The sequence below is a fragment of the Pieris rapae genome, chromosome 22 (genome assembly GCF_905147795.1).
Source record: "Pieris rapae chromosome 22, ilPieRapa1.1, whole genome shotgun sequence".
NCBI lineage: Eukaryota > Metazoa > Arthropoda > Insecta > Lepidoptera > Pieridae > Pieris > Pieris rapae.
Genome location: NC_059530.1, coordinates 1,242,907 through 1,259,083, shown reverse-complemented (window position 1 = coordinate 1,259,083; position 16,177 = coordinate 1,242,907). Strand labels below are relative to the sequence as shown.

At 34.5% G+C, this 16,177-nt stretch overlaps 2 protein-coding genes and 1 non-coding gene across 10 annotated transcripts in view; 1 reads left to right on the top strand and 2 right to left on the bottom strand.

Moving 5' to 3' along the window:
* Nucleotides 1-209: 209 nt before the first annotated feature.
* LOC110996007 (myoneurin) lies at nucleotides 210-7,628 on the bottom strand. Of its 4 annotated transcripts, XM_045633259.1 has the most exons (9): nucleotides 7,594-7,628; nucleotides 7,454-7,517; nucleotides 6,965-7,074; nucleotides 5,730-6,690; nucleotides 4,420-4,625; nucleotides 3,502-3,624; nucleotides 1,956-2,150; nucleotides 974-1,181; nucleotides 216-302 (listed from the first exon to the last, which is right to left on the bottom strand). In XM_045633259.1, exons 3-9 carry the CDS (start codon nucleotides 7,015-7,017, stop codon nucleotides 219-221), a joined length of 1,830 nt encoding a protein of 609 aa, XP_045489215.1. In that variant the 5' UTR covers nucleotides 7,018-7,074; nucleotides 7,454-7,517; nucleotides 7,594-7,628; the 3' UTR covers nucleotides 216-218. The 4 variants fall into 4 exon arrangements, with proteins under 4 accessions (XP_022119179.2, XP_045489215.1, XP_022119180.2 ...); XM_022263487.2 differs by lacking the exon at nucleotides 7,594-7,628 and having other exon boundaries at nucleotides 210-302; nucleotides 7,454-7,593; XM_022263488.2 differs by lacking the exons at nucleotides 7,454-7,517; nucleotides 7,594-7,628 and adding an exon at nucleotides 7,308-7,447.
* Trnan-guu lies at nucleotides 4,844-4,917 on the bottom strand. The gene has a single exon. It is a non-coding gene; the product is annotated as a tRNA-Asn (tRNA).
* Nucleotides 7,629-8,415: 787 nt separating the features above from the next.
* The window catches only part of LOC110996003 (oxysterol-binding protein-related protein 8), a 39,691-nt gene continuing 31,929 nt past the window's right edge, over nucleotides 8,416-16,177 (top strand). For 4 of the 5 annotated variants that reach the window (XM_045633245.1, XM_045633243.1, XM_022263483.2 and 1 more), the window contains exon 1: nucleotides 8,416-8,848. In XM_045633245.1, the coding sequence (XP_045489201.1) occupies nucleotides 8,806-8,848 (43 nt within the window). In that variant the 5' untranslated portion in view covers nucleotides 8,416-8,805. The remainder of the gene's footprint in view (nucleotides 8,849-16,177) is intronic. The other variant, XM_045633244.1, reaches the window with a different exon arrangement.

Sequence of the window (16,177 nt, the reverse complement as noted above, 5' to 3'; positions counted from 1 at the left end):
CTAATTTAATGACGTGGAATAAGTGATACCTTGATGATCTTATGTTCCAAAATAAACGTATTTTTTTTTAAAGTTCCTCTTACATTGTGTCAAAGAAGAGATTTTCAACACAATGCTTATTAACACCAAATACTTTTGCCATAACTTCACACTTTAAATACGAGTTTATTTTAATAAAAACACATTTATTTAAATAAATATATTTTAATATCACAGTTTTATTCATATAAAGAAGCGAGTTGTTCCTCCAATTTTGCCTTCTCGCACACTTGTTTCAAATGTCTGTTTAATTTGTTCTTGCCCTGAAACAATTTATATTAATAATAACTAAAAATTTCTAACACGTATGCAATTCACATCTGGTAGAAAATTTCTAAAATGTTGTTTTCAATGAGACGAATGTCATTTTAATATCAATCTTTAATTTTGACAAAAACTAAAATAATTAAATTTTCAAAGTCGATAAAACGAAAAAGCGAAATTCAAAAGAGACAGACACATTCATAAGATTTAACGGGAGAAAATCTAAGATATAGTGTAAAAAACTTTAAATGTGTGTGTTTTCATCATTTAAATTAAAACGAATCTGAAAAGGGGGATTAATAAGTCCCCGTGGATACAGATTTATATTTTTTGTGGATGCGTCGCCGGCCTTTGAGGGAGGAGAACACACTCTAACTTTGAATAGTTGAAGACCCTATCTCTCACCACCAGGATTCCACAGTTCGCAAAAAAAATGCCTCCTTTAACTGACTGTGGAAGACTTCCAGCCAGGGGATGATGAATCGGTGTTGGAACGAGGCAGGAACAAAAACAATTCTTCAGAACTAGTCACTTTGTAGAAAACGCAAAGAGACGCAATATCTCCGAGTAGAGAGAGAGAGAGACAATTCGAGAAGTCTTTCACTGAATTTGACCAGTTGGTATTTGGCCGGCCCAGACCAAATTTGGAAATTTTTTTTTTATAACTTACCTTAAAACTATTTCCACACAAATGGCAGACTGCGGGCGCTATCAAATCCCGACCCGTATGTCTCCGCAAATGTCGTATCAACGACTTTCTAGTACTGTATGAGTTAGTGCAATGCGTGCACGTGTATTGGGCGGACGTGTGTGTCTGCGCGTGCGCCTCCAGCGCTACTTGTGTTGCGCAAACTCTGCCACATATTGGACATTCTAGGCTGAAATATTTACAATTTATCTCATAATTTTATACTTTTTTAGTTTAAGTCACAGGTTCAAGTATTGCGTAAGCAAATTTAAAAAAAATCAGTGGCGCTTACAACCTCTTTAAGGTGTTGGCCTCAGATTTCTGAATCTGTTTCATGATCATATTTAAATCCAATAGGCAAGTAGGTGATCAGCCTCCAGTGACACACGTCGTCGACTTTTTGTGTCTAAGACATGTCGGTTTCCTCACGATGTTTTCCGTCACCGTTCGAGCAAATGTTAAATGCGCATATAGAAAGAAAGTCCATTGGTGCACAGCCGGGAATCGAACCTATGACAGGTATGAGAGTCGGACGCTGAAGCCACTAGGCCAATACAAGTAAGCAAATTTACTGCAATTTAAAACCCTCCTCTCCTCTTGTCAACAAAAGTAAGCAAAGCTCTCAAAAATATAAACTTTTTTTTTATTCGTGGGTAAACAAGTAAATTACTGATGACGTAATCTCATCAATAAAAAAATCAAATACTTTATCAGTATTATGCAGGTGCACGTCTTTTACGCCCCCAGGTTCGAAACCCGGCTGTGACCAATGGACAAGATTGTGAGGAAACCCTGCCTTAGACAGAAATGGTACCGGCATCTGTCAACCACATTGACAAATGACAAGAAGAGTGATCACCTGCTTGACCAAAAACAAAATGATCACGATACAGAAACACAAATCTGCGGTTCAGACCTTTTATCTTTTTATTCATCAGGCCTTTATAAAAAAAAAATAACTTACACGTTATTCTGATGAGCGGCTGTCCGCCGGAAATGCGCTAACAAACTCTTCCGACTATCAAAAACCACATCGCAAAGTGTACAGCAGTGCTTCTCACCGAACACCTGGTGTTTCCTCTTGTGTTGCGCAAGTGTGTACGGGCTTTTGTACACCGCCGGACATTGCTCACATTGAAACTTTCGGTTTATATGTTTTCTAAAACAATAAAAAAAAATTCTTTTACTTTAATTTATATATAGTATTGTCTTTTATTAACATAACTTTTACACATTTAAAGAAAAACACTTTTTTACGGATTATAGTTATGTATTATTGTTATGTCGATATCAACTCCGGGGAAATAAATACAGATAATACAACATTTTCTGCAGCTGTCATACTTTTTGACATTCAACACCTTTGTCTGCAGTCACCGTGACCACGCACGCTGTAAAGCACGCGAAACGTCGCATCGGTTTAAATTTAAAATTATGTCTAAATAATTATAAGTTTAAATACAATAATACATAACTATAGTCCGTAAAAAAGTGTTTTTCTTTAATTTACATAATATGTCAAAAACTCACAAGTAGTATCGCCTGATTTAGCACACAATTTCTACCACAGAACTGAACGAAATATTAGCTGGAATCATTTTTATATAAACCAAACCAAAAGGATTTCCCAAACAATTCGACTTGGGTCCTTCAAGAGCGAAACAATTCTTAAAAAGCCGGCAACGCGATTCTGACATTCAATTTCAATTTCTATATCAAAAATGCAAATCTCATCTACAGATCGCATGGTTCCCAGGTAGTTTACCTCATTGTTAAATTTAGTTTGTTATTGTTAAACCTTACGAAAATTTTTATAAGTTTATAAAAAGCTTTACGACTTTAAAAACGTCTATTAAGTGTTTTACATTACAGGAAATGCGAATTTCTATTAAAAATCTTTGAAATTGATTCTGGCATTGAGAGCCTTTATTTAGTTTATTGCCAGTTCTTCTCTTCCGTTCTACATCCTTGAAAATGTAAAATTAGAAGCATTTTAATACATTCAATTTCAAAAATTCTTTAATATGTTCAACAATAATTAAAAATGCTACATGTCCAGTGTACATTAATTTCCTGGAATGTAACAGACTTATAACTAAACCCCTTTTTTTAAGCCGTATAATTGCTCTTTTTAAAAACTTATAAAAAACAGATAAAAACTAAAGTTATAATTTTTATGATTTTTTTCATTATGTTACCAACATGAATAAATGATTTTTAATATTGATTTTGATTTTTGATAGTGTCCATGAGCATCGCTTAACATCCTGCACTTCCTTTGGTGATTTGGTTCTTCAGGCGCTTGACCCCCCACGATGGCCCAAGCCGAGGTTCGAATCTCACAGGAGACGCCCATGAGCGAGTCGTGGGAACCCCGCCCTTTCAGGCTGAGCTAAGCTGTAAAGGCCTTTAAGGCCAACAGCGAGATTCCATTAAAAAAAATTTGGTGCCTGTTCTATAAAAAAACCCGGGTCAGAAAAGAGTAGAAGCTAGTTTCTTTGACTACTTACATCATATGTGTCTTCAATACAGACGGATTAGTGAAATTCTCATTGCATATCGTACAAGAGTGTAGTCGGTTCGATGACTTGGCATGAATCCGCCTCAGATGCTGCTGCAAGCCGTTTGCATCTCTGTAATAAAATCTAAGTAAGGGGGCGTCCATAAATTACGTGAGGTGTTTTTTTTAATTTTCTGCTTTTTTTTTTGTTTCAATCAGAAAAAAAAATTGCGTGATATTTGCCGAGATTTCTAAGATTAAAAACGTAAGATTAGATGAGATTTGACTCGATCCCCTCCCCCCCTTAAACACCTCACGTAATTTATGGACGCCCCCTAAGTCTAACTTTAATGTATTTAAATAAATGCTATACGCTATATATTAGGGAGCGTTCAAGTATTATATTGTATAGTAATCTTATTTATTGTTGTAAATGTTATATGGGAGTAAAATAAATAAATAATAATTATTATTATGTAACAAATTTGAGAGGGGTGGTCGATATGTCTTGTAAAATGAGGGTGGGGCTTGAATTACGCATTATTTACTTATTTATATATTGTCTTGTAACATGGTAATATTTAGATATAAAGAGTCACTGGTCAAGAAAATTAGGAACGATGTTTTCCTTCATCGTTCGAGGAAATGTGAAATGCACACATAGAAAGTCTATAGCTGGGGTGATCTGAAGGATTAGAGTTATACACTGAAGACACCAATAAGAAGAGTTTATTCCCAGTTCTTCTCTTCCGTTCTACGCCCTTGATTCGAGAACTGACAGTAAATGTAAAACTAGAGTCATTTTTTTTTTGACGTTCATAAGTGTACATTGTGTTACCTATATCAATAAATGAATTTTGACTTTGACTTTGACACTAGACCAACAACAACTTTGACAAGACGCTTGCGCAGTTGAAGCGATACCCACCTAAAAAGATTCCCACACAAATGACACGAGACATTTTCCTCGCATTTCGTTTTGAAGCATGGGTGTGTCCGTTTTGCTCTCGGCTTTAGCACTTGACCGCAATTCAGACATTCATATATGTCCGAGTGGGATGTATTGTGTGTCCGTAGGAGCGCATGAGTTGAGAATCTTAGCGTGCATGTGAGACAACGAAATTCGCCATTTGACTGCAATACATTTTTGTTACAAATAATGTAATTTGGTAAATTAAATCGAGACCCTTTAAACATTGTCTAGATATCTAGAAATATATTTCAAAAATGATTTTAATAAACATAATGTCGAAGATATTTATTTGATTTAATTTTGATATATTTATGATACTGAAGTACAGAAAATCAAATGTTTTCTTTTATTTGCATAAAAAAGAAAATATAAAAATATCCGCCCCCGGGTGGGCTCGAACCACCAACCTTTCGGTTAACAGCCGAACGCGCTAGCCAATTGCGCCACGGAGGCTATGAATGCTGACGCGAAATTATCAATGACTATCTACTACTTATTGCACTGGTAACATAACAAGATAATCACTACATAGTATAAAACAAAGTCGCTTTCTCTGTCCCTATGTCCCTTTGTATGCTTAAATCTTTGAAACTACGCAACGGATTTTGATCCGGTTCTTTTTAATAAATAGAGTGATTCAAGAGGAAGGTTAATATGTATAATAACATCCATTAAATAGTGGAGAAGTACTGTTATTTTTGAGGTTTCTAATGTGATGTCGTAAATAATTACATTTTTTCCGCTTATTATATATTTTTGCAAACGCAGGCTGAACCCTACGAGTTTTATCAAAATAATGTACCTACTAAGTATTGTACACATTGAAAAGGTCTACAGAGTCCGTGATGGTATATGTCTGTCTATCTCTTATGTATAACCCACATTTTTATATACAACGTTCACAGATTTTCTGTAGTGTCAGTTTAGTATCAGCATTGCACCCGTGCCAAGCCGGGGCAGGGCTCTAGTAATTAATAAAAATACATTATATTGTCTAAACAAATTTTTTATCAGAAAATATTTAAAATTACTCGTCATAGCATACATAGATTTTCTTTGAAATCCGTTAGAGTGATACTTGACATTGTTTATGAGAAATCATAATTAAAATCGATATTAAAGCTACATTGAAAGCTCGCTTGTGCCACTGAAAGGCTGATCTTTAAAATTTGGCTACGAAATTACTTTAAAAAGCTTAATGAGTGAAACATTTTTAGAATAGAGAGCAAATATGTTTATTTTGATATTACTCGATATCTACTTACCTCCTCATGCCTCATCATATGAGCCTGGTATGTGTCCTTAAACAAGAAGCCAATTGCACAATTATAACATTTAAACTCAGCTTCTGTGTACTTCTTACATTTTCTATTTCTTTCTAATTCCTTTTTCTGTTCTTCTAAGGATAAGACTATCTTTTTAAAACCTTTCTTCTTTTTCTTTTTAATATTTATTTCCTGTATACCTTCAACTTCACCACTTTCTTCAACTTTTGTATCATCGGAAGTATTTAGTATGTTGCTCTGAGTTTCATCATCAGTTGATATATGATTAGTTTCTTCATTATCATTAAAATCATTATCTTGTTCAATAATATGATCAATTTCGTTTACATTGTCTAAAATTTTCTCTCTATCCTCCTCAATAACATTATTAATTATATGGGCATTTTGTGAATAATTGGTTTCTAAATCATTATTTTTTTCTGTATTTACATTATTTCGCTTCTCTACATAAGATTGATTTATAATTGTATGTTTTATTTGATTCTCATAATCATCTAATGGAATATCAAAGGTATTTTGACTAAAAACATTTGAATAATCATTAGTTCTACCGTCATTATAATTAAATCCAATATTTTCATTATTTTTATTTACTTGTAAAGTATTTATCTGTGGTATAACTTCATTATATTTAAAATAATCAAAATTTTGATTAAAATTATGAAAATGTTCATCATTTAGCACCGCATCTGGTTTTTCATTAATATAGTCATAGTTTTCAGTAACCTTTTCAACATCATATTGATTTTTATTAAAATAGTCATATTCATCCTCTAACTCAACATACTGGTTATCATTAAATCTATTATCATTAAAATGTGTGTTGAAATCATTATTATAGTCATAATGATATTGTTTTTCTTGGTATTGGTCACATTCTTCTGGACATAATATGTTTATTTCTATATCACTTCTGTGTAAATTGATTGTACCCTTTTCACTGAAAATTCAAGTTTCAAAATTAAGATGTAATTGATACTATAAATGTCTTGACCACAATTATGACTTTTTATTATAAGTCGATTCGACTTGATACACATTTAAAATAGTAGAGCAAATTTGACTACTATAACTTTTAATTAATTATTTTAATTGCAATTCTAGCAAGATCATCAAACTAAATAACTTATTAAAATTATGTAAAGCACACAAAGCAATATGCTGCTTTTTATAAAACTTTTATGTATTTTAACATCAGATATTAGTAAACTCACCTAAATAATACAGGATACTCCAAACTACGCTTCAAACAAATTGAACGAAACATGAAGAGTTTATGTAAGACATGGCAACATATATAGCACAGGTGAGAGTCAGGGCACAACTGAAATAATACATAACATTGTCAATTGAGATCCCACAATGGGATGAATTGATGCTACGGATCATATCAGATTTATATATTTTTCTGTTTAGGGAAGGAAGACCTACTTCCTTCCTTCCTAAGGTAGGCAGGTATAAATGTTATGTTTATTCCAAAATTGTCCTTATTTTGATGAAATGTGTTTTTATCTGTGAGTGATTGTGATAAATTAAAAACAATTGTATAAATAGAACCTGGTTGTAATAAAATACTACTTCACCACACCGACGGTTAATACAGCAGTGGCTACGTATATTTCAATAGATCACAGACATACAGGCGGTCTCCTAAGTATGCAGGCTTACGCAAATATTTTAAGAATAACTAAATTGGTTTTTACATGAATACCGACGACTTCCTTATATTTCTCGCGTGTTTCTTCATTGGTCTCATCATTCACTGTACTGTGGCATAAAAAACACAAAAATGATGACATAATTTATAAAACTTTTCTTATTTTATTCAGATCATAATATTTACATTGTATTTGCTAACAAATTGTTTTTTTTTTATTTTTGCCCAAGGCGCAGGCCAAATTGAATTGAAATTGCAGTGTTACCATCGCTAATATATATATATATAAGATTTTTTGAAAGATAAAAGACATTTATTTTTTAAAGACATTAGAGTATACAGATAATTAAGTAAGTAATTAGAAATAAAATTCACTGTAATATACACGAGTTGTATATTCCTGAAGCCATGTTGTATGTTAAAAAAAATATAAAGGAATTTTTTTAAATTTCATCAGTATATAATATTTGAATCAGAACTTATTTAACCCTACGACTAACCATGCCCACCAATTTATTTGCTCCAGTAAAATATTCATGGCGGCGGCGTCATGATTAAAAAGGGAGCCAGAGAGTTTCTTACCAGTTCTTTTCACCCGATCTACGCCCTAGACTTGTGAACAGGTAGTTAACGTAAATTTAGAATCAATTTAACAGCTTTTTTGTCGACGTTCAAAACTGTACTTTGTTACCTACATAAATAAAGTTATTTTCCCAATAAAACCGTTCCCAAAACAAATTGGAAAATCACAAGCTATGACGTATTAAATATCAACGAAATTTATATTTTGACAGTTAACCTTAAATTTTAATTTTAAAAGCTTTTTAGCTTTTAACTTTTGGTATTATTCAATATAGTATGTATCGTCTTAGTATGGTAATACAAAATAAATAAGTGATTTAATGTAGAAATATATTTTTATTAAATTAGTAGTACATTATAGACATCTATATACATAATACATTTTAGTAATTGCACAAACATTTTACAAATGGCAAGTGGCAACATTCATTCACGCATGTCGTCCGTCAGAAAAGAAAGGCGATTTTTGTGCTTCGATGCATAAAATTATCCAAAAACACTCAGTTTATTTGTGGAACAATTGCATTCAGTGCTTATCGGTGGACCAGAAGTAGGGGGAAAATTTGTTGTAGACCGGTACCTATGTATATTTACATTAACTAACGAAGTATTTGAGCCTTGATCCACATCTATCTCTGCATAGCTATTAGCTCCTAAATTATATTATTTGCGTAGTTTCCTGTGCTCGCGCGACAATTGTCTTGTTTTAAATTGAAATAAATATCTTCGTAGCACGGTGACCTCCTGAATAGTGATGTTTTTCGCAATATTTACCGGTGTAGAAAATTCCGCAGTGTGTGCTAAACAAGTTGATTGATGAAGAAACAATCTACTGATGATATTGGCTGTGAGACCTTTGGTATGTAAAAATATTATAGTTTGCTTAGTTAATATTCCTAATTGAATTTTAAACATAAAAATATAATATGGCATAATAAAATAATAATTGGAGTTTTTTTACAAAAAATTGTGTATAACATCTTGTAATCAGGATTAATTTATATATAAGATGGTGTCTAATCTAATTAGCACTATTAGGTCAGTAGGCGCTTGTCTAATAGGATTCCACTTGGATTGTTTATAGCAAGACATAATTTATGCTAATGTGGGGTAGATAAATAATTAATTATATTTTTGTAATCTTTTTTTAAGTACAGTGATCATATATATTACATGCATGATAATACATATAAGAATATTACCACAGGTTATATAAGGAATACTTTTTGCAAATATTTCATAATTAGGATATAATTATAAGTAAGTATATTGATACTGATCTAAGTATTGGAATGCTTATTAGATATTGATCTAATAAGCATTCCAATACTTAGAGTAATCTTACACGTACATATTTCAAATTTTAATTATTGTAATATTCACCAATGATGATGATTATATCTTTGATTTCAATAGATATTGATTTAATAAAACTAGAAAATATAACTATTAACATCTATTTGGCTATTTTTTATGTTTGAATAATATGTAACTATTATTTACATGAATTTCAAAATTTTGCACTTTTTGTCAGTTATGCAGTCAGTTATTTTGACTGTAATTGTAAAAATATATTAGTGACATTTAAATAAATAAATCACTTATCCACGCTAGCTCAAATATTAAACAAACCTGTAGTTCCTGAGATCAATCTCAAGAAAGAGTATTAGTGAAAGAATTGCTGAAATTGATTTTATAGTTTATTCATTACAAACAATAGCAATAGTCTTTCCTCTTTATCATAATACTGTAGTGATTATAGAATATATAGATAAACAATACATTTGATAAGGATCTTTTTCTTTTAAATTTAAACTTAAATTTTGACTTGTTCTACCATTACAATATATTTTTTTATTCAGTAAGTCGCACATTTCAGTGAGTCACACCATGATCACCTATTACTAATATAATAAAAGATTTCATGCAAAAATAACTATGCTGTGTAATAAAAGTAGTATAAAAGTAATGCTCATGCCATGTGTATAGATTTACTTGATATTATTTTATTTTTTATCGTTATCTACATAACTTTATCTGATTATATGATTGTATTATCTGCCTTTGTAACCCAGTTATAAGAAAGTTTTAGTTTTTACAGCAGCAAAGTTATATATAACAAAATTGTATTTGATGCAAGTTAGAGTTTTGCAGCACATATTACAGGGATGATTACAATTATTATTACAGGGTTATTGTAGACACAATTAATTACATTTTTTGCTTTGAGATAATACAAAGGTGATTTATGCCTGGTGGCCTGTCAGACACAGGATTTCTTCTATTTCTTGGCAAGAAAAAAATTGTGTTTTGGAAATGTATTTAAGAATTCATGTATGAAAATATGCCGTTTAAAATTGTATCATTCTTATAGATCAACATTGGCAAAATGTCAAAACTAGTTACATAAATACTGAATATGAAGACAACAATAAAATTAGGCCTATTATCTCTCTCATACACAATATTATATCCATATATATGTTTGTGTGAGAATATAAAGTTGTTTATGTGGCAAGATATGATATCTACATTGTTATCCTTAAATTTGATAACTATTTTTACCCTTATCATAGTAATGTAAGTACCTATTTATTTGGTTAATGAAGTACAAAAGCTCAAAAAGCTAGCAAGACACAAGATAGGTCACTCTTTATTATATTTTTGTTCAAATATATAATATGTATATTGACTAGCAAAATATGCTTATTATGAAAATATTGGAAACATATTAAAGTTATTTTATTACAAATGTATGATCATATTACATACATGATAAGGCTATCAGGTTATCAGTTACAGAGCCGGTTGATTGATTGCTTCCTAAATATTATATAGAGTGAACATTTTCCATCCTTTTGTATTATTTATTATTTTATTATTTGTGTATGGATAATGAGGAGTTATATCTATCCCTTCTTGAGAACTGGCAGTAACTGTAAAAGCATGCAAGCAAGCAGTAGAAGCATTCAATGTATATTTCTTTTTTGACGTTCATAAGTGTACATTGTAATATGACTTTGAATTTGAGTAGTTTTTTGGGCTAATGTAGAATGAACTAGTAATTTATGAGTGTTAAAGAAACTAAGGACTCATTTTGGCTTCATGTGTGCTATGATTGGAATATTCGGTTTACGCTTCTAATTATTTACTAAAATATATGTGTGTGACTTAACTAATGTTAAGTTAATTATATATACAGTGTAAACTCCATGTAACATCACTTGGTTTAACGACAAACTCTCTTGGTTGGTTTAGCTTGTCAACCATACAATGATACACTCTTCATAGCATCACAAACACTCTCAATAACGACAACAATTGAGGAATGAAAAGTACCTTTAAAGTTTCTAAAATTAATAAAAACTGCGCAACTGTGTACATTTTTGACCATGACTGGTAGCAAAAGACGTCAGACAAAAATAACAGACTATATTCAATATTGTTCAAATAAGATTCATTTTGTGTACATAACTACTAAGACTAGACTGAAACATACTTTTCTTTTTTCTAATTCTGATTTTTCTTCTCTCCATTTAACGACGACTCTCTATAACGCCATAAAATGCACAGTCCCTGCAGTGTCGTTATATAGAGTTTACACTGTATTTTATAAGTTATCTATATTGTTACGAAGACGGGTCAACTGCAATGTTTTTAGATTTTTCCACTACTTAGAGAACTTTTCAGCAGGCTGAAATATGATTTATGACCGTTTCAGGAGAGGGTCAATCACATATTAGAAAATCGAAATTTACACAATGTTGCCGTAGTTTTCAGGAGGCTGAAACATTTTTTCAGTCGGTTTCAGAACACGTATAGACGAATGGTACACTTTTCAGCAGACCCGTTTTCAGGCGTTTTCAGGCCTGGTTATACCCCTTCGATGAAGGAATATTCTAGAACGAATTTTCTAGGTGTGGGACAAGCACTGTTTGATACGCGAAAGAGAGAAAAGATAAGAACCTTCTCGAAGCTAGACCGAGAACTCTAGAACGTCGTACGACAAGCACGTAGCAGTGTGCGAAGGAGATAGCAAGTACGCGCGTTCTAGAATTAGGCGATCGCTACTCAGTAGCGCTCCCGCCTAGAAAGTTCTCGTAAACATCGGAAACATCGTTCGAGATTCTTCCCAGGGATATATAAGTGAGCCGAAACGCGACCACTCAGTTCAGTTTTGAATGCGATTCCAAGCGATAAACACCGAAGAGAAAAAGTGCGAATAAGTGCGAACCAGTGATAAAGTACTGAGTGTTTTAAGTGATTAGTGACAGTGTTTCATTGTGTGTGTTTTTAGTGCTTTTCTGTGCGTAATTTCCAGATATTAGTGTTAACGAATTCCTCGTAGATTTTATTGAAATAAACCCTTGAAGAAATCGACGGCAGTTTCTATCCGATCCGCTAGCTCGTAACATTTTGGTGTCAGAAGTGGGATAGAAAAATGCCAATTACTCCAAGGGAGAGTCAAGAGGAGTTTGTAACAGAGTCTTCAGCTGCGGAGGGAGTGCAGACCAGGGCACAAGCAGCACGCGACGCCGCCCGGAGACAGAGTTTCGATGCGAACCGCGGGATAGGCGAAAGCAACGATGCTAACATCCTCCTAGCTCTGCGACAAATGATGGAAGAACAGGCACGACGACAAGAGGAACAGGCACGACGACAAGAGGAACAGGCTCGACGTCAAGAGGAACAGGCCCGTCATCAGGAAGAACAAGTTCGGCGCTTGATGGAGGAACAGGCCCGCCGTCAAGAGGAACAGGCTCGCCGTCAAGAAGAACAGGCACGCCAAATGGTTGAAGAACAGGCTCAGACACGTCGTATGATGGAAGAACAGGCTCGTCGTATAGGGGAAAAATTAGGAGATTTGAAACAAGAAGTTGATAAAAAAATTGAAAATTTGGAATCTGACGTGGATAGCAAGCTAGCAAAACAGGACAAACGGATTCTCGGATTGGAACATGAAATGCAGTGCTTAAAGACCACGGGTGTCGTAACGTCTGTAGCACCATCTGGAAATCTAAAAGTGCCTCCCTTTGATGGTAAATCTTCTTGGGGCGCGTACAAGGTACAGTTTGAGACTGTAGTAGAGTCAAACAGGTGGAATGACGATCAAGCTGTCACCGCCCTTATTATGGGACTGCGAGATGAAGCCCTCACCATACTAGATACCAAGACAGGTAAAGTGACGTTGAAGCAACTGCTGGATGCCCTGGAATCACGGTACGGAGATGCACACTTAGAGCACGTCTATAGGGCTCAATTAAAGGATAGGATACAGCAATCAAATGAAAGCTTGCAAAAATGGGGAGTAGAAATAGAGAAGCTGGTAAGGAAAGCTTACGCATCCTTACCAGATGTAGCAGACAAGATATTAGTGCAAACCTTCATAGATGGAATAAGAGATCGTGAAGTCAGGCTGAGAGTGAACCTTGGTCACCACAAGAACCTGAAGGACGCTCTAGCCCATGCGTTGGAGGTAGAGGCGATTCAGAAAGATCCTCGACCTTACCGCATTAGGGCTGTCACGGAAAGAGCTACTGGTCAACGTGGGCCAACCTGTTACATCTGTGGGGAAGTAGGGCACATGAGGTTTTCGTGCCCTAAGAAAGACTTCCGAGGTGATGTAAAGGCTAGACGTGGAAATACCTTAGTCATCGACGGAGAAGTCAATGGAACTAAGTGTAATGTGACACTTGATACTGGAGCTTCACGAACAGTAATCAGACACCAACTTCTGAAGACATTTTCTAGAAACCCTTCTAGAGGAACTGCACAGCTTGTTACAGCTACGGGTCAATGCATAGCCGATCGGGGAGAAGGTATCGCGACCTTCAAGATTGGTGAACGTTTTTACAGACACAAGGTAGTTCTTGCTGACATAGTAGATGACTGTATAATCGGTTTAGACTTTATGAAGTTTTACAAATGTAAAATAGATCTGGAAAAAGGGATCTTCAAGTGTGGAGAACAGGAAGTCTCCTTAAAAGGCAATTCTTCAAATTGTGGTTATGACATCTGTAGAGTAATCGATGTGGACGGACAGGCCAGTAAGCAACAAGAGTGGAACGCAGTTCGAACATTTCCGGGTAACTATGAGGAAGCCTTGTCAATACACCTATCAAAGGCAGAGGAACAATTAAAGAAATTTTCTGATTTGTTATCGACGCATGAAAGAGAGCTAAGAAGGTGTTCAGATGATGCGTCTCAAAGGCCAAGTGAAAAAGTCACCAAACAGGACGGAAGGGATGGTAACGTGAGGATGCTTCGAACAGCTACCATTCATTCAGATTTCGGTGGGAGATTGATGCAGATAGCACAGCAAGAGGATTGTGACATTAAACCAATTCTGGACTGGATGAAATCTTCAGCTGTCAAGCCACAATGGAGTGAAGTTGCATCTACAAGTAACACTACTAAGAGTTACTGGGCTGAATGGGACAGTTTAGTTCTACATAATGGAGTGTTATGTCGCAAATTGAAAAATGCTCAAGGCGATCATTTGCAGTTAGTGGTGCCAAGATCCAAGGTTCGCGACATATTAGAAATGTGTCATGTTGAGTTGTCTAGTGGACATTTAGGAGTAAAAGGGACTCTTAGTAAGGTTAAAGAAATATTTTACTGGATTAATTATCGGGAAGATGTAGAAGACTGGATCAAGAAATGTAAAGCTTGTGCAGGCGATAAGGATTCACAGACTCGGTCGCGATGTAAAAGGATAATGAAGAAAGGAAGTGATGATGCTCGGGACGAGCATGTCTAAGGAGAGGGTAGTGTTACGAAGACGGGTCAACTGCAATGTTTTTAGATTTTTCCACTACTTAGAGAACTTTTCAGCAGGCTGAAATATGATTTATGACCGTTTCAGGAGAGGGTCAATCACATATTAGAAAATCGAAATTTACACAATGTTGCCGTAGTTTTCAGGAGGCTGAAACATTTTTTCAGTCGGTTTCAGAACACGTATAGACGAATGGTACACTTTTCAGCAGACCCGTTTTCAGGCGTTTTCAGGCCTGGTTATACCCCTTCGATGAAGGAATATTCTAGAACGAATTTTCTAGGTGTGGGACAAGCACTGTTTGATACGCGAAAGAGAGAAAAGATAAGAACCTTCTCGAAGCTAGACCGAGAACTCTAGAACGTCGTACGACAAGCACGTAGCAGTGTGCGAAGGAGATAGCAAGTACGCGCGTTCTAGAATTAGGCGATCGCTACTCAGTAGCGCTCCCGCCTAGAAAGTTCTCGTAAACATCGGAAACATCGTTCGAGATTCTTCCCAGGGATATATAAGTGAGCCGAAACGCGACCACTCAGTTCAGTTTTGAATGCGATTCCAAGCGATAAACACCGAAGAGAAAAAGTGCGAATAAGTGCGAACCAGTGATAAAGTACTGAGTGTTTTAAGTGATTAGTGACAGTGTTTCATTGTGTGTGTTTTTAGTGCTTTTCTGTGCGTAATTTCCAGATATTAGTGTTAACGAATTCCTCGTAGATTTTATTGAAATAAACCCTTGAAGAAATCGACGGCAGTTTCTATCCGATCCGCTAGCTCGTAACAATATTATATAATTAATTATATATATAATTTGGCACTGAATGGTTGACCGCAACAGATGTACTGCGTCATTGAACTTCTTTTAAAGTCAGTTAGGAAATTAACCCAAATTGTGTTTAGTTAGTGATTAGACAAGTGTTTTCAGGCCGCTTGACCTTGCGATGGCGCTAACTTCGACCCACTTAAACGGGATACGATAATTATTGTAATTATTTTTAGAAATAATTACTTGTTAGATGTTTAGGGTCCTCCGAGCTTTGAGTTTGATTTATTTTTGTATTTACACTTCGTTACATTTATACAAAAACAAATACTTAAGATAAAAATTATAAGGGATGCTATGGGCGGCCTTTTCGCTAACAAGCGATCTTTTCCAGGCAACAAAGGTAAGGAAAAAATCTAAAAGTATAAACGTGATGGGTTGGGCCAACCTTTATCTAAAATAAAACTAAAGAATGTAATCTTGATTGATTTAGCGTTATTTTCATTTCATATGTACATTGTACCTAAATTGTCATGCAATTGTAATTCTTAAAAAGCTGGCAACGCATTTGTGAACATTCGGACAATGTGAGTGTCAATGGGTGTCATTTAACATCTGGTGAGCCTTCGGCCGAATGTTATAATACAATA